The sequence below is a fragment of the Notamacropus eugenii genome, chromosome 3, assembly GCF_028372415.1.
Source record: "Notamacropus eugenii isolate mMacEug1 chromosome 3, mMacEug1.pri_v2, whole genome shotgun sequence".
Lineage (NCBI taxonomy): Eukaryota > Metazoa > Chordata > Mammalia > Diprotodontia > Macropodidae > Notamacropus > Notamacropus eugenii.
In genome coordinates this window covers 50137209-50160977 of record NC_092874.1, presented here as the reverse complement: position 1 = coordinate 50160977, position 23769 = coordinate 50137209, and the positions used below count along the sequence as shown (strand labels likewise).

General features: G+C 39.8%; 1 protein-coding gene and 1 long non-coding RNA gene across 5 annotated transcripts in view; one reads left to right on the top strand and one right to left on the bottom strand.

Annotated features, from left to right (window-relative positions):
• The window catches only part of LOC140530919 (uncharacterized), a 949813-nt gene that overhangs the window by 285369 nt on the left and 640675 nt on the right, over positions 1–23769 (bottom strand). For all 4 annotated transcript variants that reach the window (XR_011976162.1, XR_011976160.1, XR_011976161.1 and 1 more), the window contains 2 exons: positions 18188–18304; positions 16796–16909 (listed from right to left, as the gene is read on the bottom strand). This is a non-coding gene — a long non-coding RNA (uncharacterized lncRNA). The remainder of the gene's footprint in view (positions 1–16795; positions 16910–18187; positions 18305–23769) is intronic.
• The window catches only part of LOC140531016 (A-kinase anchor protein 9-like), a 102884-nt gene continuing 101805 nt past the window's right edge, over positions 22691–23769 (top strand). The window contains exons 1-2 of the mRNA XM_072650218.1: positions 22691–22839; positions 22932–23352. Coding sequence (XP_072506319.1) covers positions 22691–22839; positions 22932–23352 — 570 coding nt within the window. The remainder of the gene's footprint in view (positions 22840–22931; positions 23353–23769) is intronic.

The following is a 23769-nucleotide window of genomic DNA, read 5'->3' as shown; positions in this document are numbered from 1 at the left end:
TCTGATATAGGCTCTACTTATATGTTCATACTAAACATATTTTCACATTAGTCCTGATTTAAAGAAGAATTAGAAAAATGGGAGGAACCATGAGAAAGAAGAAACAAAACAACAAAAGAAAAGGAGAACAAAGAGTCTCTGCATTCAGGATCCGAAGTTCTTTCTCTGGATGTGGATAGCATTTTCCATCATGAGTCTTCTGGTTCTGCTCGCTTCATTCAGCATCAGTTCGTATAAGCCTTACCAGGTTTTTCTGATCCACCTGCTCACTATTTCTTTATAGCACAACAGTATTCCACTACATTCATATACTACAACTTGTTCAGCCATTCCCCAACTGATGGACATCCCCTCACTTTCCAATTCTTAGCCAACACAAAAAAGAGCTGCTATAAATATTTTTGTATGTGAGTCCTTCTCCTATTTGTATAATCTCTTTGGGATACAGACCTAAAAGTCTGGGTCAAAAAGCATGCACAGTTTTATGTTGGGACTGGACGCTCAATTCCGTGTGGACAGTCTTGGGCTGGTAAAAGTGGGACTTCTAAATCTTAGAGTCTTATGAGGCCCTCCATGAACAGCGGGGGTTCGAGAAGGTCAGACTGAGCTAGCTCGGCTAGCTCGGGTATTTCCGCCTCTCCCCCGGAGATACCTCATGGGTGGAGTCTCCCTGCCCTCGAGGTCGTCCCGGATTGGAGCACACCTAGTTACCTAACAGCATGGTATTGAGATGCAAACTGTGTGGCTGAAGATTAAGTAGGATTAAGGAAGCCAGAAAGCTCTCTCTTAGCACGTGTGGAGCCAAAGAGAAAAGTAGGGCTCCGCTTCTTTTCTTTCCTCTCTCCCCTCCCTCTCTCTCCCTGCTTGTACTTCTACTTCCAATCCCTTAAGCTTAGCCTCCTTAGGATATCTCCCCCTCTTCCTCCTAAGGAAGACTCCCCTGCATTTGTAACCCGGACCCTGAAATAAAGCTCAACCCCTGTTTGACTCTGGAACGACCTTTCTCTCATACGTTTATCCGGTTTGGCCAACCGAAGACCTGGGACAGGTAAGAAAGACTCGGGTAGCCCAATACAGGCCTCTAGGCTTGGCAGTTTTATAGCTCCAAACCTCTCCAGAATGATTGGACCATAAACATATTTTTTTAAAAAACAAATTCACAGACCCCAGATTAAGAACCTCTGCTTCAGAGACATCTTTTTTGTCAGTTTACTCAAAACATTCTCCTGTTTCTGCAGCAATGATCACTTCTTCTCCTGTTCAGCTTCACCATGCTTTCTAATTCTTCTGCATTAACTTCATGTGGAAAATCTTCATTTTGTTAACTTTCAGGATATTTCTGCTAAACATCATTAAAGCAGTGCAGCCAGATCTGGATGAATTTCATTAAGAAGTTGCATTACCTGAATTTGCATGCCATATTTCCATTGGGCTGGAACCAATCACAATATTTTACATATAATTAACTTCAAATAGTGCAAATTCAAAGAATAGCATTGCTTTTCAGGATTCATTATTCACAGGGACCTAATATTTTTGCAACTCTGGGCATAACTAGGACTCTGAGCCTTCAGTATTTCATCTAGTTGTTTTGTTGTTGGTATTCAGTCATATCTGACTCTTCATGACCCCATTTGGGGTTTTAATGGCAAAGATACTGGAGTGCTTTGCTATTTCTCTAGCTCATTTTCCACATGAGAAAACTGAAGGCAAACAGGGTGAAGTGAGTTGCCCAGGATCACACAGCTAGTAAGTGTCTGAGGCCAAGTTTGAATTCAGGAAGATGAGTCTTCCTTACTCCAGGCATGGTGCTCTATCCAATCAATATACCACCTACCTGGCCACTTCTAAGATATTTAATACAACAGAGTACCAAATGCAAGAATCTAGTATGCCAGTCAGTCAACAGTCAATCAACAAGCATTCATTTATTAAGAGTTTATCATGTGCCAGGAACCATGGTAAGCATTGGTGACACAAAGAAGAGGCAATGTCATTAGCTTACAGTGAGATAGTTTTTAAATATAGTAGCAAACATTACAAAAGAAACAAATATTTCTCGAAGAAAAACATAATCAACCCGTTAGGAAACATGCTACTTTGTTGCTTCCCCTGCCGCTTAGAATCAAGTTTATCCACAGATGGAGCCAACAGAAATGTCACAGCCTGATGCCCGAAGCACACCATTACTGTTTGCTGTCTTTCTATTTTTTCAAATCTATCTACCGGGGTAAATTTTCAAGGTGTTCAAAACAACTACTCACTCTTTTACTTATGCAACTGTACAAAACATCTTATCTAAATTCCCTCTAGTCTATGAATTCTTTGACTAAGTTTATTTGTCAAGATTATTGAGCATTTTCTGACTATTTTCCAATTGGCCTCCTATGATTAATATATATACATAGCAATTATCCTGTTATTGCACCTTAAGGCTTATAAGGATGAGACTGCCAGAAAATAGGACAAGTAGGTGATTTTTTTTAAGAGTTGATATTGTAGATGACAACTTTTGGTTGTTGTTGTTGAGTAATTTTTCAGTAACATCAGACTCTTCGTGACCCCATGTGGCGTTTTCTTGGCAGACATAAGTGATTTACCAGTTCCTTCTCCAGCTCATTTTACAGATGAGGAAACTGAGGCAAACAGGGTTAAATGGCTTGCTCTGGGTCACAAAGCTAATAAGTGTCTGAGGCCAGTTTGGAGCTCAAGAAGATGAGCATTTCTGACTCCAGGCCCATTTCTGACTCTATGCCACCTCTGGTCACTTACTAATGGGACTTAGTGAGTACTTGCTTGCTTTAGTGCTTGTTTGTCCTTCATTCTTGAACAGGACCGTAACATCAAGAAGGTAATGCCACAACTTGCAAGTGAATTGGATTTAAGTGAGGAAGGGCTGTGCAAAGTCACCAACCTAATTTTCTCCTCCAGAGCCATCAGGGTTCAGTGGCCAGATAGAGATCAGGATGATTGGAGATGGCCCCCTTTGTTTAGTAATCTTCTTAGCAAATGATATATCATCAATACCTCAGCTGAGCTGTTATCTCGTTCCTGAGGGCATTCACTTCACCAGTACAGGTCCGAATTCCTCCACATCTCATCCTATGCAATTTTTGTCTTTGTCTTTACATAAGTCTGTCACAGAGAGGTTTATGCAAAATGCCAAGAGACTTCCACTAATTGTTTTAATATTTCAGAGATAACAGGATAACATTCTGGCTGTCCATCTGCCATCCCTGATTCTCACTCCACATTTCACATATGCTGTAACTAGCTGCTACCAATAACTTCACTCAGTTCCCTATGGTGAATTCTTCTTTGCATTTTTACGATGGGATCAGGATGTGAAGTTACAGTATCAAGAGCAGATTATGCCTCTTAGCTTCCTTGGTTTCCTTCAAGTGTGGGCTAAAATCTAAATTACTGGAAGAAGTCTTTCCCAATCCTCCATAGTGCCAGTTCCTTTCCTTTGCTGATTGTCTCCAACTGACCTTGTTTGCACATAATTGCATATTTTCTCTCCCATTAGACAGTGAACTCCTTGAGATCAGGGACTATTTTTTGCTTTTGTCTCCCCAGCACTTAGCACAATAGTTGGCCCATAGTTGATGCTTAATAAATGCTCACTGATATTGAGTTCCGAATAATCAAGGCCAATGTAAAATCTCAATAAGATGTTGAGGATCCTTTTCTTAGCCTCCACATATCATTTATGGGGTCTGGTGGGTGGGGTGGGGAGTGCCTGTCTTAAATCCCACTGAAGTAAAATGCGTCATCCCAGAGAAGAATATTCTGTTTGGTGAATAATTTGAATCTTTCTAGGCTGCATAATTTCTCCTCCTTGGCATGAATGAAGAGCAAAGTTTGTTCTTTTTCCCTATTTTTGAAACTTTTAAATTTAAAATAAAGCAATATCTTATCATTTACTATGATCTTTTTCCTTGTTGCTTTTCCATATTTTCTTTAACAGTACTCAAGCAGATATTCCAGTCCTCTTTTTTTTTGATTGCCAGTAGCTAATTATAAGAAAGTTGTGGAATGGAGTTGCATTTGCTATTTTTCTGTGCCAATGCTGCTTTCATAAATCAACTGACAAAGGATCGTATGTAAACTGTACTTCCTGGGCAAATATTCTTACTGAAGGATCCATTTCCATTTGAAAGACACACCCATTTGGAAGATTTTATCCTCCTTTGTGAATAAGTAAATTAGAATATGAATAATTGGAATTTTTTGCTTGTATTATTTAAAAAATGTTCATCTTAGAGTTAATTATTCCTAGTAGAAACACACTGTACATATATATGTAGATTTTGGTGAAACGCACAAGAGAAATATGAGTTTAGAAGGAAAGAAGACAGAAAAAAAGTCAGGAGAATTGTGATATTGTAGTTCAAGAAAATTTAGAATTCAACTGTGAGAAGCCAAAGGCATAAGATATCTTGTTAGAGGGGCCAGAGTAATTTGATGCTCTAAAGAATTGAAAGAGAGGATAGAAAGAAATTATTTGGAGTCATTACAATGAGATCTTAACTGACTTTGGGAAATATTGTAGGATAAAGGTAGTCTTATTCCAGAAGCATTGGTCAGCGGTTTGGGTGATCATGAAAGAAGAAAAATGAATCACATGTCTAGACTGCAAGTCAGTGAAATATGAGAAATGATGATATTGGAGATGATGGAGAAATAAGAGGAGGCAGTAAAGGAAAGGTTTTGAATTATAGGAAAGCTAAGAAGTTCATTTGAATTAGAGATTGTGTCTACACAGAAAAACCAAAGTGATGAACTGATATAATGAGTTGGATATTTCAGACATAAACATCATTTTATTTTTGAGCTGATTTATCCAGATAATTGCCTAAATTCTACATCAAATTTTTCATGGATAGATCCACACTACATAAAGTACCAAAAGAAAAAAAATCAAAAATGGAAAAAAAGGCAAGATTGGAATAAGCTTCATGAATTTATTATTCGTATCTCTTATCCCTCTAGAGTTCCCTGAGGTCGCTGTGATTGGATACAAAAGCTTACTTAGATCTAGACATGCAGAAGAGAAATTATTCCAAAAAATTAAATAGGAAAGTATTTCACATCTTCCATCAGTTGAACTCTTAAATGAGGAAAAATTACCCAAAGTTCAGTAATATTGGTAGTGGAATGCATGACCAGAGTCTCATGTTTGATGCAATCAGCCTAAGGGCCTCATAAAGTTATTTTTAAAAGGATTCTTTTAGTTGATGCAAACCATTGAATTTCATTGACATATACCTTGACATTCCTTATTCCTTAAACTATGCAGAGACAGGATACAAAACCTAAAAAGATGTTCCTACCTCAGGCAAGGATAAGTTTTGTGAAACGGTTATTCATACTTTATGAATCAGAAAGAAATGTACAGGACATTTTTTTTTTTTGATAATGCATTTATACAAATCTGTTGTATTATTTAATATTGCTTGGGGTTTTTTTTTGAGAGCTATTGAAGCCAAGCCCTTCTCTCAGAGAAAATGGATATCAAGCATATGCTTGGGAACATGATGAGATGAAAATTTTTACAGTAGTGTTTATTATTCTAAAGAATAGGATTGAGGTTGCAGAGACTGGGAATGGAAAAACTTGAACCATTTTCTCCTTTATCTACAAAATGAATGAATGGTTCTAGAACAAAATCTCCTTGATCAAAGAAGTTTTTTTAAAAATGTTTTTAAAATGTTCTCCTTCATTATAAGTATTTATTGTTAATTAAACAGAATTGATGTGCTGAACACAACTTTAAGACAGAGAAGGAAAATTTCATATTTGTATTGGTATCTACTTGACTGACAACATGCAACCAAGAAATCAACAAAATGTCCACATTCAGTGTAGAGACTCTAGACATTTTGGGGAACGTAATGTTGAAGCTGATACTGTTATTAGTGCAAAGTTGCAAAATGTAACAAATACATTTCTTAATTCCAAGCTGCTCTGATTTTGTGCTCTACATTAGTAATCTTTGCTGTACTTTCTATCAAGGAAATGGTTCTGGACCTGGGCAATTTATTGAAATTCATTCTCTTGCTACTAGTACACGAAAGTAACACTTACTACATGCCTGATGTGTAGTACCTGGATTTCAGTATCCTTCTTCATTCTGAGATTCAATTAAAGAATTCTAATAACCTAATAAGCTCCAAGGGAAATTTAAGAAGTTTATGTATGTCACTTGTATCCTAAAATGGAATAATCAAGTAACAATCTAAAATGCTTTTGGTGATTGGTGTTTTCATTCCAACAGGCTCCCTTGTGACCCTCTAAGTTATAACTCTTCAGAGGCTATGGCTACTACAACTACTACTCCTACTACTACCACTACCACTACTACTACTGCTCCTATACACACAACACACACACACACACACACACACAGGTAAATATGTCCAGAATGTCTTTGCATGCCTTCATATTGTCGTATTATTCACGTTCTTTGGGGTCAAATCTAATTTAGATGTATTTGAGAAGACTTCACATGGTTTGCAACTATGTTGTCCATATCTAAAGCATCCAATTATAGAAGAGATCGTTTGAAGACAGTCACATATAACCTTTAATATTTAAAAATTAAAAGTATGTCACATAGATCTCTTAACTCAAATCATCACACAGGTTGCTGGAAAGTCTCTTTTCTTCACTATACATTAATTTTATTTTCTTTTCAAACTTTTAACAGTAGTTAAAAGAAGTAAATATGTATCTACATTTATATACCATATATCCATAACAGCTTGTTAATTACTGTTTCCTCTTCTTTATTTGATTATTCATTTATGTATTTGCATATATGTTTTCTTAGTCACAGTTAGCAGGTGTACTATTCTGGTTCTCTTTTCTTTGCTTTGCATTGTTTCACATGTCTCCAAAATTCTTTGAATGCCTGATCTTTTTTAAATTTTAAGAGCATTGTGGTATTCCATTACACCAACAGTTAATTCAGACATTATTCACTATTAGAGAGTTTGATTATCTATAGTTCCTTACAATTACAAATAATGCTTATTCACATATATGTACACACAGAGATATAAGCAATACATGCATGTATCACAAATTGACCAATTAAATCAGCCTATTGAGGTTTCAATTCCAAGCTGATAGACATGCATTGTTGATTTTGTTTACAAAATTGCTTCTTTATTTATGCTAAGGATTCGGATTGCTTGGTATGCAAAATAGTTTTACTCCAAACATTCCTTAGTGTGTTCTGATTTTATATAATGTGTTCCTTAAGAGTTTTATCTTCCTTACTTTTGTTTGTTAACTTACTCATATACCATAGAAGATCAGACTCATATGAGCCAATATTTTTCAATGCACACTTGTGTTATTATTTCTCCCTAAATGCTATAAACTTTTTATTTATGAACATACATAGACAGAAGAACAAGCATAAATATGCTTGTTGACACAGCATATTTTACAGCTTCTATTAAAAGCTGTATATCCAAAAGCTGATATCCAACCCTGGACTATCAAGTTACAAAGGAAATCCTTCACATTTGAAAACTGAGCTTGGTTGACAGTCCTGGGAATCCCTGAAGATCACAGTGTCTTGATCTAGAATTTATTTTTGGACAATCTCTTAGTTGTTTTTTTAAAGGTATCTTTTTGCTTTTTTCTTTTACTTTTCATTATTTTTATTTGTCTGAGTTAAACTTTCATTCATGGTATATTTTTGAGTTTTCTCATTCTTTGGGCTTGTTAGAATTTAATTTTGTTTCATAGCTTCCATTCAAACCAGAAAATTTGCATGTGCCTACTTCAAATTATTTAATTTTTAGCCTTCTTGGTATTTTAAGCTACAATGATTAATAAAAATGCCATAGACCTTAAATATGGTATCTTGGGGTTCTAGTTGTCAGGAGTCACACCCAAATGAGAATCAAAACCCAGTCCAGGCTGCCAATGTATCATGTCTCTAAAATGACTCACTTGCTCTCACCTACATGTAGGCTCTCTGTTGGTTATGGAATGTAATTGGCTTCTGCTCCAGAAAGGAACAAAAGCTTTCTTCATGGCTGCTAATCTGGTTGCTTCTCTTTTGCCTTTTGCCTTAATTAGACCTCCAGACTCTATACTAATCTACAACCTTTTAAGAAAGGTTTTAAGAAAGATTTCTGGCTTCCATGTGTTCCTTGCCTCTTCCAGTCCCACTTCTGAACCCTTGAACATTTCCTTGGTCCTGAGGTGATATTAATACAGGAGCAATTGGTTCTTTTCATGAATCACTTGACAGGTATTTCTTAAGCATCCACCCAGTACTACACAGACTACAAATTAGGTACCAGAAATGATCCTAGTACACAACGTTGTTTGTTTCTGGTTGGGAAGATGGTCTTTACAAGAAATAGTCAGATATGACAGCTAATGAAGGCAAAATAATTTACAACAGCAATTCTTAACCTTGGATGCATGAACTGTAAAAAAAATTCTGATAACTGTATTTCAGTTATATTAATTTTTCCCTCCTAATTCTATGTATTTTATTTTGTGCATTTAAAAACATTCTGAAAAGGGGTCCACAAGCTTCACCAGACTGTCAAAGGGCACCATCCATCTGTCTGTCTGTCTGTCTGTCTGTCTGTCTCTCTCTCTCTCTCTTACACACACACACACACACACACACACACACACACACACACACACACACACGTACAATTAAAAGAGAGAGATCAATACAATCTGAATTATCCTAAAAGAAGTATTTAGGAGAGGGATAGAGAGAGAAAAGAAATAAATGTATGCTAGGAGAGGAAAAGAGGAAGTAATAAAGGCAGAGCAGAAAGTGACATAGTCTTTTGAGAGATTAGAAGACAGAATTCTTTTTGAGGAATAGTGGGAAATAAGCTTCTATGATGGAGATGGGTGCAGATATTGTAGAAAGCTTTAAAAAGAGAAACTGGGACCTCTTCACTTAAACCATAAGAAAACAGGGAACAAAGCTGAATTATGTGTTCTCTCCCAGCACCCAGTAGAGTGTGTTGCACAGAATACAGACAATAAGTATTTGTTGACTGAACATATGCTGAATGCTCTGATGACTAAGGGGGTGGCTCTTCTATAAGTGTATGACAGAGTAAAAGTGGATTTTGTTGTTTTAAATCAATCTGAAAGAGTTCTGAAGGACTGAATGATACGGGAAGGGAACAGAGGCACAAAGATTAGCTAGTAGGCTACTACAGTAATTCAGGCATGAGATAATAAGGCAGAATCAGTATGGGACGGTCAAGAGAGTACTGAACATGGAACAGAGAATCAAGCCATGAACAGACATTGATTAAGCTCCTACTGTGTGCCAGGTTTCATGATATAAAGACATTAATGAAGCCACCCCTGCTGTCTAAAAGCTTATATTCTATTGAAAGAAATAACATACAAACCTATAAATAACCATAAAGTACATATGAAAGAAATGCAAAATAATTTGTGTCTGGGGGGATTAGGAAAGGCCTCATGTAAATATGTTTTTGTTATGTTCAGCCAATTCTTGTTACCCCATTTGGGATTTTCTTAGCAAAGATACTGGAGTGGTTTGCCAGTTTTCTTCTTTAGCTCATTTGACAGATGAGGAAACTGAGGCAGAGTTAAGTAACTTGCCCAGGATCACACAGCTAGTAAATGTGAGGCCAGATTTGAACCCAGGAAGATGAGTCTTCCTAACTTCAGGCCTAGAACTCTATCCACTGTACCACCTAGCTGCCTCATGTAGCTCATATCTGAAGAAATTTAGGAATTCTAAAAGGCAAACATAAAGAGGGAGTAGACTCCAGGCAGTGTATACCATGTACCAACTGTACAAAGGCACAAAGGTAAGAGATGGAACGTCATGTTCTGAAAAAAACAAATGGACCAGTTTGGTTGTAACATAGGGTACATGAAGGTGATTAATTAAGTAATTAAGTACCGTGTAATAAAGCAATCTAAAGCTAGACTATGGAGGGCTCTAAATGCCAAGTGGAAAAATCTGTATTTTATCCTAGAAAATAAAAGAAGCCATCGGAACTTTTTGAGCAGGGTATTGATGTGATGAGAATTGAGCTTTGTCAGCTCTATGGGAGTTGGAGGCTTAAGGCAGGGAAGTCAATCCCAAGACTAATCATCAAGGTAAAAGATAATAAAGACTGAACTAAGGTAACACAGATTCAATAGTGAGAAGAGGATGGATAGAAACAAGACATATTATGGATGCAGAATCCACAGGGTTCAATGCCAGTGCCTAACATTTATAGTCCATGTGGCTATGGGCAAGCCATTTGACTTGTAACCTACATAGGCATCTGTAAATTGGGGATAATATTAACTTAAGTACACACATCATTCTAAGAAAAGATTCATAGGCTTCACCAGGAATCTATGACATTAAAAAAAAAGAGAAAAGGTTAAGAACCCCTGACTTTGAGGATTTGACTATAGGTAATACATCCAGGAGGTTGGTAGACAAGAGCCTGAGACTTCATTTGTAGACTCAAGAGGCTTGGGAAGTACTGAAAAATTATTCAAGAAAGGCTAACTGGGGAAAAAAAAAAAACTTGGTCAGAAGTCAGCACCATGGATGGCTCCAAGGGAAGCTTGTTGCTCTAACACCTTTTTAAAGTGAGACAAACTGGCTCCTTTTCCCTGGAGGCAGCCTGGAAGTACTTGGCTAGTTGTCTGCTGTGTTTTAATGGACTAGGTCTGTTACCCGTAGTCTATATTTTCTCTTACAGTCTGTTCTACACAGCCTACACTTTGGATTTTTTCCTCTCTTCTACTTGAATAGCATTTTAGAGTTTATAAATCACTTTCCTCACAACAGCCTTGTGAAGTAGGTTGTGAAAGTGGTTTACTTTTCATTTGCCTCCTCTAAGATGTCACACCCTCTTTTGCCTGGCAGAGTAGGAATTTGGGGGGTATGAACTGAACCAGAAGAACTATGAGGCTCCTTCCAACACTAAAAGTGTTTAATTCTGTGGTATTCTAACCAGGAACTGAACATTTGGACCTTAACAGGAAGCAATGAGTCAAAGACAGCAATCAGAAATCACCAACTCTGCTACTATGCTTGTGTCTGGTTTCACAGGGTCCTGCTCACTCTCACAGATGCATCCTTGGCTACTGAAGAAGCACAGGTGAAGCATATGGCCTCAACTGCCATGTTAATCCCCACTGGTAGGGTGATTGACTCTAGCAGTAAAAATTGCAGAGCAATACCTCCCTGCCTATGCACCTATGTACAGGAGCCACATAAAACAACTGATTTGAATCTCTGGGAACCCCACCTCTGACACCCACTAGCTATGTGACCATTAAGCAAGTGACTCACTATCTCTCAGTTTCAGTTTCTTCATCTTTAAAGTAGACATAATATTTCTTGCTGCATCTACTTTATAGGGTTGATGTCAGACTCCAATGAGATAATATGTATGTATGTGTATATATATATACACATAAAGCACTTTAAAATACCTATTATCATTATTAAATGTCTTTCACCAAATGCTGTTATCACTTTGATAGACTCTGCTGTCTTATTTAGCTGAAGTTACTTCACTGAGGTGAGAGAGGTATTATTTTGGGCTGTCTGTGAACCAGATCATATATGACAGGACTATATTACCCAAAATATATTGTCCCTGAAGTTCAAGGTGATTTGCCCTTCTTGTCTTCTGTGATCATCTGTCCCGAGCAATTCTATAACCATAAGTTGAGAAGAAAGTTTTCTCATTATCTATATTTCTGAAAGAGTAGTGTCTAAATGCAGACTCCTACTGATCTTGATTTGCTCGGGTAGTTGGAGGTCTTTGAGGAGGAATCTTGCATAGTGTCACTAGGAGTCTATGATGAGTTTTGGCTCCCCCCCCACACACACATAGATGTCTGTCTGAGGCATGGTCATCTAAAGCTCTCAAGGACTTTGGGTACCATCACAGACCATTTTACCAAAAGTCTCAATGGAACTTTCTGGTTGTTTAGTCCTATAAACTTCTTCAGGCCTATACTCCTCTCCATGTTGTCAGTACTTGGCCTTTCCTGTGATTAACATATCTCTCTACCTGCCTACTCTCTTAATCCCAGATAGCGTGGGCTTGGAGAATGGAGAAACTTTGGCATGAATACTATCCCTGACGCCTACTAGTTATATGACCATGGACAAGTGCTGTGACTTCTCTGTACCTCAGTTTCTTCATTGGTGAGGTAGGTGGAAATAAGAATGAATGAATGAAAAAGCATTGATTAAGGACTTAGAGTGTGCTAGGCACTTTCTTCTGTACTAGGAAAGAAATGCAAAAAGGCTAATTTCTGCCCTCAAGAGGTAGACATTATATATTAAGGCAAGACAACACATTTAAGGGAGTGGTGTCTAGGGAAAGATGCTTTGATTTAGAAAGTCATGTGTAAGTTAAGCGGAGGCATAGGAGAGTTGTTTGAATATTCTTACTCAAAAGGCTCTCTAATCTCATTAATTTTTCCAGTGATTCAGATCATGATTCATCCATGCTTGACCATCCAATGTGTTTCTTGCCTCTCAACATACTAGAGGTCTTCCTTGCGTACTTCTGATATCAAGAGAATACCTGTGAAAAATTCTGCCATCTCTCACCCTTACAATGTGACCAGCCCATTTTAAATTCTTATTATATAATTTCTTAATGACAGTTCTTACTTCTTTTCTTCTTTAAGCTCCTTGTTGGTTTTATGTTATATCTTGGTCACATCAACTGAAAACACTCTCCATTACCTTCTGTGTGAGATACATTTCTAGTTCTTCAGAAACTTTTGGATTGCATGGCTCCCTGTCATATAACAACACCAATAAAATGTTGATGTTGAAAAAGATGAGTCTTTGCCTTCAAGGTAACCCTGGAATCATTAAAGAGAATTTGAAATGTCTTTAAGGCAATTTCTGTCTTCACCTCTAGGCCCAATTCACTGACCATTTATTCCAGAGGTGTAAAGCTCCAAGTACTGCCCAATTCAGACTAAAATGTGGTTGGGAAATATCTAGCAAAATAAATAAAAATATGATATAACATAAATAATGTTAATTTGTGATTTTCTAAGTCAATATAGATCATGGATTTTGTTCTATTTGAGTTTGACACCACTGATCTAAACTGTCTACATCATAGATTCACACTAATGTAATGATTATCTCTGCAGATGGAAACAACCTATGAAACAAGAAAAAAAATAACCTGATCTTTAGTTGTATTTAAATAGAATGTCCAGAAAGAAGGAAATCTTGTTTCTGTTGTAGTCTGCTATGGTCAGCCAGAATATGGAATACTGTATTTGGTTCTGAGACCCACATTTTAGGAAGGATACTGACAAAACAGATCATATCCAGGGGAGATCAGTCAAGATAGACTAAAGGGTATGCTATAGAAGGATGATTTGAAGAAACAAGGGTGTTAAGATGGAAGAAGAGAGGCCTAGAGAAAGGAGGGAGGGACATGATGGGTATCTTCAGGTATCTGGCTCCAGAGAGCAGTACTAGGAGCACTGGATAGAATCTGCAGAGAAGTACATTGTGACTCAATATAAAGAAAAATTTCCTAGAGATTTCTTAGTCAGATTTGTTGTACAGCCCTGAACACACAGGTCTTTAGAGTTGTATAACTTCTTGTTGGAGGTGGCACAGTAGACAGAGTGCTGCATCTGGAGTCAGGAAGACTTGAGTTCATATCCTGCCTCGCACCTAACTAGCAGTATGGCCCTGGGCAAGTTAACATTTTTCAGTCTTAGTTTCTTCATCTGTAAAATGGGGATAATAGCTTCTATTTCAAAAGATTGTTGTGAGGATCAAATGAATTGATATATATGTATCTATATAAATATATTAAATATATACAATATATAGACATATTTAGAATACTTTATAAACCTTAAAGTACTACAGAAATGCTAACTATTAATATTATTGTCATGCACACATAATTATGAACAGACTGGTACAGTAGAATGTCAACTCATTAAGGGAAAAGACCGTTACATTTTTGTCTTTATACTCCCAAAGCCTAGCTCAATACTTGGCACACAGTAGGTGCTTAATACATTTTTCTTGAATTGAACTGAATTGAATTAGGGTATGAGTTGAAGTAAATGATTTGAGTTTCCTCCCAACTCTTGGGATCTCTGGTTTATGATCCCCTTCGTGCTAATAATCAGGGATCATAAATTCCCTATAACTTGAGGAAGGCAAGTGATACAGTAGATAAGTACTGGACCAGGAGTTAAGAAAACCTGAGCTCAAATACTGCTTCAGACACTTTATACTTGTATGATCCTGGACATGTCATTTAACTTCTGTTTGCCTCTATTTCTTCAAATGTAAAAGGAAGATAATAAAAGCACCTGCCATCATCATTCAGTGGGAGTTTGGAGTATGATGGAAAACAGAGCTGTGACTAGGAATCCTTCTTCCTGAGGCAAAAAAAAATGTTACAGGAAGCACATTTAAGCTTGATTTCAGGAAAATTTTTCCAACTATTAAAGCTGTCCACAATTGAAATGGGTTGCCTCATTTTACTCACTGGAGTTCACAAGCCAAGACTGGATGACCATTTATTTGTCAACAAGTCAAGTTAACAACCATTTATGGAACACTTATTATGAGCCTGGCTTTGCTAAATTGGATAAACTGTTTGGGTATGTTACAAGGGGGACTCATTATGGGTACAGACTAGTCAGTGATTCTGAATTTCTAATAACAAAGTATTATTACAGATTCTTTCTTAAAGGAATACTATAGGAAGATTATTTTTGGTTGCTATGTGAGGGATAGCTTGGAAAGGGGAGATCTCTCCTGGGAACAGAAAGACCAGTTGTAAAATGAGTGTCATAGAGATGATGAAGGCCTGAGCAAGAAAAAGAGAGAAATGTGAGTGATGAGGAAGTAGAATTGGGCAAATTTGGTAGTTTAACTAATATGGAGGGAAAGGAAAGGAACGAATCAAGGGGAGACTCTAGGTTTGAAAATCTGGATGACTGATAGACTGATTGTATGCTAAACAAAAGTAGAAATGTTTGGAGAATAGCCTAGTTTAGGGGAAAAGGTCACGAGTTCTGTTTTGGAGGTTCTGAGTTTGGCATGCCAATGGGATATCCCACTTGAAATGCTGAATAAGCCTCTGGTGACACAGAACTGGAACTCAGGAGAGCCATTAGAGGTGGATTTGGGAATCATCTGCATAGAGGTGATGAGATCACTGAGGGAGCATAGAAAAAGAAAAGAAAAGGTTCCTTAAAGGACACCCATGATTAAGATTACAGGTCTCTTGGTTCTCCTCCTACTCCTGTGGCTGATCCTTTTTAGAATCCTTCGCTGTCTTCTCAAGCACCAAGGTTCTGTCTCTGTCTCTTCACTTCTCTTTCTCTCTACTCTATCCCTTAGTGATCTCAACAATTGCTGTAGTTTCAATGATCAAATCAGAGAGATGATTTAAAAAATTTCCCACCATTTGGTTTAGTGCTTTCTGCATATTAAACATTTAATACAAATATTAGTTAAAGAATAGGTGGGAGTGGAATGGTGAAACCAGTGGTCTAGGACAATGATATTAAGTTTACTACCCTGAGAAACTGGTAGAATAGTGGCACCATTAATTAAAAAGAGACAAATCAAGAAGTGGAGCCAGTCAAGAGGAGAAATTTGGAATCTAGAGATCATTTAGTCTAGCTCCCTCATTTTCAAATAAGAAAAGTGAGGGTGAGAATATTTCCATGACTTTCCCAATATCACATAGATAAAAAGGAGGTAGAAGCAATATTGGAATCCAGGTCCTCTGAATCCAGATCCAGCAGTTGTTCTGCTGTATGGATAAGTTTGCAGGGTGAGAGCCAAGGAGAAATATTTGTAGTGGGTTGGAAATAGTCCATGAGAGATTGCAATGCCATGAAGTTAAAGCAGAAAAGTACAAAATTGGGCAATGATTTTATGCTCCTGGGAATCGTTAGAAACTACCAAATATAAGCCAATCTAATCCAACAAGAACTTAATTAAGCATCTATTATGTGCAAGGAACTGGAGATAGCAAGATGAATTAAAAAAACTTAAATTCTACTGAAGGAAATAGAAACAAGTGGAAGACATAAGTGGGGGAGAGCCAAATACTAGCTCTGAGCACTTGACGTAAATTTTATGAACTGTACGAACATGTTTTGGGGCACAAGATTTTCAATGGTGCGCACCTTGGCTCTTTCCTATGCTAACCAAGACTTTGACCAGCATTAAGAAGGAAGCAATCCAACTCTGTGATTATTCTGTTCCACCATATGTAGCTATCAAGAAATGAGGAAAACTAGTGTATTCTTTGTTGGATACATAATTAGATGTTCATTCCTTTCGGTCAGACTCTGTGACTCCATTTGGGGTTTTCTTGGCAAAGATACTGGAGTAGTTTGCCATTTCCTTCTCCAGCTCATTTGGCAGGTGAGGAAACTGAGGCAAACAAGGTTAAGTGACTTGCCCAGAGTCCCAGTTAGTAAATCTCTGAGGTGAGATTTGAACTTGGGAAGATGAGGCTTTCTGACTCCAGGTTCTATCCATTTTTCCACCTAGCTGCCCCAAATTAGATAGCAGCATGTAATAAATACTAGGTCATTTTCAGCTTTAAGGAGTCTGACTCAGTACTAGTTAGCATTTTTATTACTGACTTCTATAATGGAATAAAGAGGTTGCTGACTAAATATGCCAGTGGGTGGGGTGGCATGGCGAGGCACCTTATAATTCTGGATTAACATTTTTAAAAACTCAACAAATTATAGAAGTACTTACGATACAGATGTGACAAGATGGCATCAGGATTATTCATTCACCCAGGCAGGAACAATTTACAATGTGGACTCGTGACATCCACAAGTCCAGAAAGAGGTTTTTGGTGCAAACAATCTGGTGTTTAAAGAAATCAAAAGATAAGTGAGTCAATAAAAAAGGGTTGTGTCTTTAAAAAAATCAACTAGGCTATCCAAACGGGAAGTTAGAAGGTAGGAGCCCCAAGATAATCTTGTTAAGTATTTATTTTGTCCTTACTCGAAAGCTGTCAGATCTGGTGACCTGCTAACTTAAATGAGATATGGAGGACTTGGGGAGAATCCAGGGGACAGAAATGATAAAAGGTTCTCTTTGGGCCCAAGAGAATAAAGGCCCCCAAATCTAAAGCAATGGGTAGAAGGTGAAAAGGGGAAATATTGCATTATTATATTATATTTTGGGGGGGAGGCAATCAAGGTTAAGAGACTTGCCCAAGGTCACACAGCTAATAAATGTCTGAGGTCAAATTTGAACTTGGGTCTTCCTGACTCCAACAATGAATTACTTTAAGGGGAAACAATTCTAATTATCTAAAAGGTGAATGGGCCACCACAGGAGGGAGTGGAACCTGCTTCCTTCCTACCTCCCTCCCCTTCAACACCTCCCCTTGGGAGTCATTCAGGTAAATGACCACTTGGAGGGGAACACTTGTGACCTTGAGGTCACATGTGGCCCTGTAGATCCTCAAGTACAGCTCTTTGACTGAATCCAAACTTCACAGAACAAATCCCCTTAATAAAAGGATTTGTTCTGTGAAACTTGGACTCAGTCAAAAAGCCACACTTAGGAACCTAGAAGGCCACATGTGACCTCAAGGTCACAGGTTCCCCACCCCTAATTTGGGGAATCAATAAACATTTATCAGCTGTTGGCTCTGTGCCAGTCACTGTTCTAAGAGTAGAAGCTTCAAAAAAAGATTTAAAAAAATCTCTGCTCTCAAAGTCACAGTATGTTTAGAGGGAATTTCTTGGACCACTCTTTGTCAGTTCTATCAACGAAATGATATTGTTTGGGTTATAGGTACAGGTTGGACTAAAAGGCCTCTGAAGTCTCTCCCAGCTCTGGGAGTCTGTCATTCTAGGACTTAAATTTGTGAGAACTGAATGATACAGAGAGTGTGATCACAATGACTCAGAACAAAAATAAATAAATAATGTGATTTGTAATGCTGTATATACTTAGCATAAAGTTCTATATCCAAAGGGATGTGTGATTTCACTGGTAAGGGAGCTCCATCAATGCAGACTGACCCATATCAAAACCCTTCATGTCTCAGTAGCTAGTTTCATGAATTGTTGTGATAAAATAACGTACTTGATGGCTTACCTTTGAATAAGAAACCTCTTTCAGACTCACCTGACATGGTTTTCTGCTAACAGGTGGTTGCCAGGTCATGCTCTAAGCCTTTCCACTTTGTCAGGCCTTCGCAGAACTTGTTTCCCACTGCCACATTCTTTGAGAATCCGAGGCTTCCTGCATGTCATGAGAGGGAATTTATTGGAGTAGGCTCTGTATACTCAAGACAGCATGGTATAGTGGATAGACAGCTAGCCTTGAAATCAAGAAGACCCGGATTCAAGTACTGTGTTTATCTCACATTTGTTGTGTGACTCTGTATAAGTCACTTCTCACTTTCCCATGAAACTCTCTAAGACTTTAATTGTCCAGGAATCTTCTAAAAGGATGATATCTTTGGTGAAAAAAATTGTTTTAACCTTATAAAGGATTTTCAAATTTGTTATTAAAATTTAAAAAGATATTTTAAAGATTTATTAAAGATACTGAGGTGATCTTGAAGACATTTGTATGTAATTTATTTTATAAACAATAAGCTGGCATTATCCAACTAAAGATATAATGCACAACAAGTAGGTTCCTTTGTAAAGTGCCTTTAGAAATTTTATTGTTAAAAACAAACAATAATAGCTAATATTTATGTGGCACTGGAAGGTTGCAGAATACTATATGTGCTGTTTCACTTGATCCTCATAATGATTCCTGCCTTGCAAGATAAAAACTATTATTAGTTCCTGTTTACCTCAGTTTCCTCATCTGTAAAATGAGCTGGAGAAGGCAATGGCAAACCACTCTGGCATCTCTGCCAAGAAAACCCCCAGTGGGCCCACAAAGCATCAGGCATGACTGAAAAACAACTGAATGATAATTTAAAAAATCCAAGGTTGAAAATGGATAAGGGACTTGCCCAGGGTCACACAGCCAGCATGAGGCTGGAACAGGATTTGAACCCAGGTCTTTCTGATTCCAAGCTTAGCTCTCTGTCCATTATGCCACATGACTTTAAACAAAAAACTAATTTTGCTGAGAATAAGATCCAGTGCACCCCATCTTCATTAATGTCAGATCAGGTTGATAATGAAGGAAGCATAAATCTATTAAGACATTAAGTTAATTTTTAAAAGCTTTTCACAATTTAAACAGAGAATTACCAAAAAGTAACATCATATAGTTGGAACCTAGCACACAAGTAATTTTCATTTCAAAAACATTTCCAGAGTGAGATGGAAAGAACACAGAACTGGAAGTCAAGAGGTCTGGATTCTGGACTTTTAGCAATGTAACGATAATCTTTCTGGGTCAGTTTCCTCATCTGTAAAAGGAGAAAGTTGGATCAGATGATCTTTGAGGTTCCTCTGAATTATAAAGGTCTACCATTCTACTCCTTGCATGTCACATGCCCCTGAACTGGTAAGTTTCAAACATGGAACAAAAAAATAAATAAACAATTTGAAACTAAAGATCAAAAAACCCCTCCCAGGTTAGGCCTGTTTTTGCAGCATGAAGAGATTTGACTGGTTTACTCCCTTAATAAAAAAGAATTAAAAATTTTTTAAAAAACCCGCCTTACCCATGTTCAAGTCAAGAGGCTGAGGTTGGAGCGTAGAGCTGCTGACACACTTACACGCTCGGTTTTGAAACACATGTATCACAATCAGGGCTCTTGCTTGTTCCTTTGTTTGATTTCATCTGCATTTCTTGGACCCCTCCTTTTCCAGACTGCTGACCTTTCATGCGCCCTCCTAGGATGTCTCAGACTACCAGACCTTCAGCACAAGACAGGGTCCTTCAAAGTAACATTGGAGACCCTTCTCACTTTTCTTATGACATTTCTCTGAGGCTGAAGGTATTGTTCAGCCCAGGAATACATACATACATAAATATGTAGGTATATACATATATACATGTGCATTACATATATATATATTGTGTTTGTGTGTGTATGTGAGGGTGGGGAGGAAAGGAGAATGGTAGTAGGAGGGAACTGGAAGATGGGGAGAATTACATTAGAGGAGGGATGAGGTGAAAGGTTTGTCCAGGAGGTTGAGTTCAACTAGTCTTCATTAACTATTTGCTATTTGCATGACAATACCATAGGGATCCTGGGGGAAAAACACAGAGATGAGTAAAACTCCTGTTTCAATCCTTAAAAAGCTTACATTTTTATTAGAAACTGGTTTAGTTGGTTTCTGTTCCACTCAGAAGACCTTAGGGCTTAACCTAGTTATGAAACTGAGGCTTGTGGTATAGGGACCTTTCTAAATCTCAGCATAAAGGAGGAGCATAAGGGTGTGCCCACAGGGGACTGAGTTCCTTTCATTCACCCAGTTTCTTCATGGGTAAAATGCAGGAATTTTTAAGGTCCTTTCCAGGACCTTAGGCCAACCCTTAGTTCACCCCCTTCACTACTAAAATCTTCAGAGACACTCTCCTTTCCCAGGGGAGTAAGGGCATGGCAAAGAGCTGGCTGGAGGTTCCTTTCTCCCCCAGGTGAAAGAGCAGGGAGATTTATAGTCAGAGAATGATAACATTTAGTAAGCATTTCCTATGTGCAAAGCACTGTTCAGAATTCGGGGAACCAAAAGATAAAAGCAAGACAGACGTTCCTATCTCTCAGAAATTCAAATTCGACTAGGGCAAATTTAACACATGCACAGGTAAGAATATACAAAGCAGGGAGTAAAGAAATGGGGTAAGAGAACAGCCACATAAAGTGGTACAGGATAACTGTGAGGTGATAGCTGGGGAGAATGAGAGGGAGCTTAAGAAGGAGGTTGTATTCATCCTTCATTGCTGAAGAAGACCATGCCATCAGAGAAATAATGACATGACTTGCACTTGACTTTGTTTTGAGTGAGGGAAGGCTATGCAAGGTCACCAGCCTCACTTCTCCTCCAGAGCCATCTGAATCCAGTGACCTGATATTCATCAGGATGACTGGAGATGACCCAGGATGCACTGAGAGATCTTGGCCAGCATCTATGCAAGTACTCACTCAGGAAATGCCCACTCATTGAATAGACCTGTTTAAGAAGTAGTCAGGGCATGGCCCCTTCAATGAGGTCAAGAAAAAGAAAGACATCAGGCTGGGTGAGAAACACTCTTAAGCAAGGATGGAGGAAAAGAAGTTGAGAAAGGAATGCATCCCAGTCATAGAAGTCAGACTGTGCTGGGAGAGGCTTTCCAGACGAATCAGACTCATCTCAGACTTTTGGAACATCTTTTTCTTAAAGTCTCAGCTAAGCTGCCACCCTATACCTGACATCTCCCCCATTCTTCTGACCCCCAGATGTTACTGTGCCCTCTTGCTTCAAATTACTTCCAAATCTACCACCCCTAATTGGCTCCTCAACTGTCTTTGAGCTCTCCTTTGCCTCCTTTCCCTTCTACCTTGCCTTAGTTACCTAAGGACATGTGGAAGAGGAACTCTGGGTGTAATGGAAAGATTCAGAACCAGAGAACCGAGATTTCAATCTCAGTTCTGCAACCTGTGTAACCTTGGACAGGTCAGCTAGCCCAAGCTTCAGTTTCCTTATCCATAAAATGAAGAGGATGGCCTATATGGCCTCAAATATTGAGATTTTAATCACTGATGTTGCAGTGCCTGCTGTATTTATAGATACAGATATATATAGATCTCTTTCTCTGTATATATATACGTACATATATATGCATATATATATATATACATATACTGCTAATATTTATATAGTCCCTACTATGTGTCAGGCACTGTCTTAAGCACTTACAATCATTATCTCATTTGATCCTCACAACAACCCTGGGAGGGAAGTGCTATTACTATCTCCATAAAAGATAAGTTATTTTGAAAGCTGAAGGAGAAGTTTGGGATCATTTCTTACAGGGGTTCTTAATCTGGGGTCCATGAAATTGTTTTATTTTAATTAACTATTTCAGTATGTAAGTGGGAATTCAATATAATAAGTATTTCAATTCTACTGGTTTCCTTTGTAATCCTATGCATTTTATTGTATGCATTTAAAAACAGCATTTCGAGAAGGGATCCATAGGCTTCAGCAGCCAGTCACAGGAGATTACGACACAAGAAAGTCCAACCCCCTTCATTTTAGAAGGGAGGGAACTGAGGTCCTGAAAGTTCAAGGGATTTACGTTAAAGGGATTTCTTAAATCCAGGACGTTAGAATTTAGAAGCCTAGAAAGGCCAACCTTCCTTCTCGTTACAGATCGGGGAGCACGAGGCTCGCGGATGCCACCTCGGGGGCCCGAGGCTCGCGGATGCCAGGGGTTAGAACCCAGAGGCTCCGTTCCCGAGGTCTAGAGCTGTGTCTTGACCTCCACACTGGCTCTCCAAGGTCTCCAAGCCCAAATCCAGGGCTGTCTCCACGGGTCCATCCTTGGGCCCAAGTTTGAATAAAGCCACCCAATACGGGCGCTTCAGGGCCAGAACGTAATCCTGCTCTCCAAGCAGAGAGTGAGCACACTTTAAACCACTAGGCAGTATTCCTGGGTTCGAATCCTGCCTCTCCCTGCTCCTCATTGCCTGCGGGGACTTCTGCTGGCCTCAGTTTCCCCATCCGTGAGATGGGGGAGGTGGTTGCAGGGCCCTTTTCCATGCTGTTGATCATCCTCCCATTTTCGGTTGGTCCACAATGGTTTGCCCGGAGTATCTCCCCCTGGAGCACCCGGGCTGACCTGCCATTTGGGCGCACCCCCTCCCCGCCCCCCAGCGCGTAGCCCAAGGCCAGACGCCACGTGGTGTGCCCTTCATCTAGGCTGCTTGGCTTGACCTAGCTGCCAGGTAGGCTGGTCTCCATCCCCCGAGGCCCGGGAAGGCGGGAGTGGGGGGGCGGGGAGAGGGCCCGGCACGCGGCGGGGGGCCTGGGGGTGGGGCCTGGAACGCGGCGGGGGGCTCAGGGGGCGGGGCTCTCGGCGCACCTGCCCGAACCCTTGTCCACGGCGACTGCGCGAACGTTCTCCTGCCCCTTCTCCCGCCCTCCGCCTCAGTGTTTCCGTGGAGACGAGGATGGCGGCTACGCCGGACGCGGTCCTCCCGTGAGCCGGCGTGGAGAGTTGGCGCGGGGCCGGTGGCCGAGCACTGCGGTGCCCAGTCCCGGCCCACCGAGACGTCAGTCTCAATCAGACCTTTCCCTTCTCTTTCCCTCCCTCCCTGTCCCTCTTCCTTCCCAGCGCAAGCCATGGAGGACGAGGAGCGGCAGAAGAAGCTGATCCGCGGCAAGGCTTTGGTAAGCCTGGCCCTTCCCGGGGAGGGCGGGGAGGTGGAAGCCCGGGGCGAGAGCGGGGCTGGGCTCGGGCCCTGCTCCCAGCGCGAGGTGGCGGGGAAGGGCGCTGTCTTGGCAGCGGGGGGTCGCTGGGCCGCCCCTTGGGGCTGGGCTCCCCGGTGCCTGCGCCCCGCATCGCGCCAGCTGCGGACCCCGGCCCGGGGGAGCCTTCCTGAGACCCGGCTTTTGTCTCCTCCTCGGTGGTTTTCTGCCGATTTCCCACCTTGGGGAAGGCGGAAAAGCGGGGCGGGGTCTTGTCTGCTCCCTGTGCCCCCCAGATTGCGGTGTCTTTTGTCTTCTCTCCCTTTCTCCCCTGGGCCCCCCCCCCACGCACGCAGCTGAGGTGCAGGTTTGGACAGGTGGGCTCCTTCCTTTCCTCCC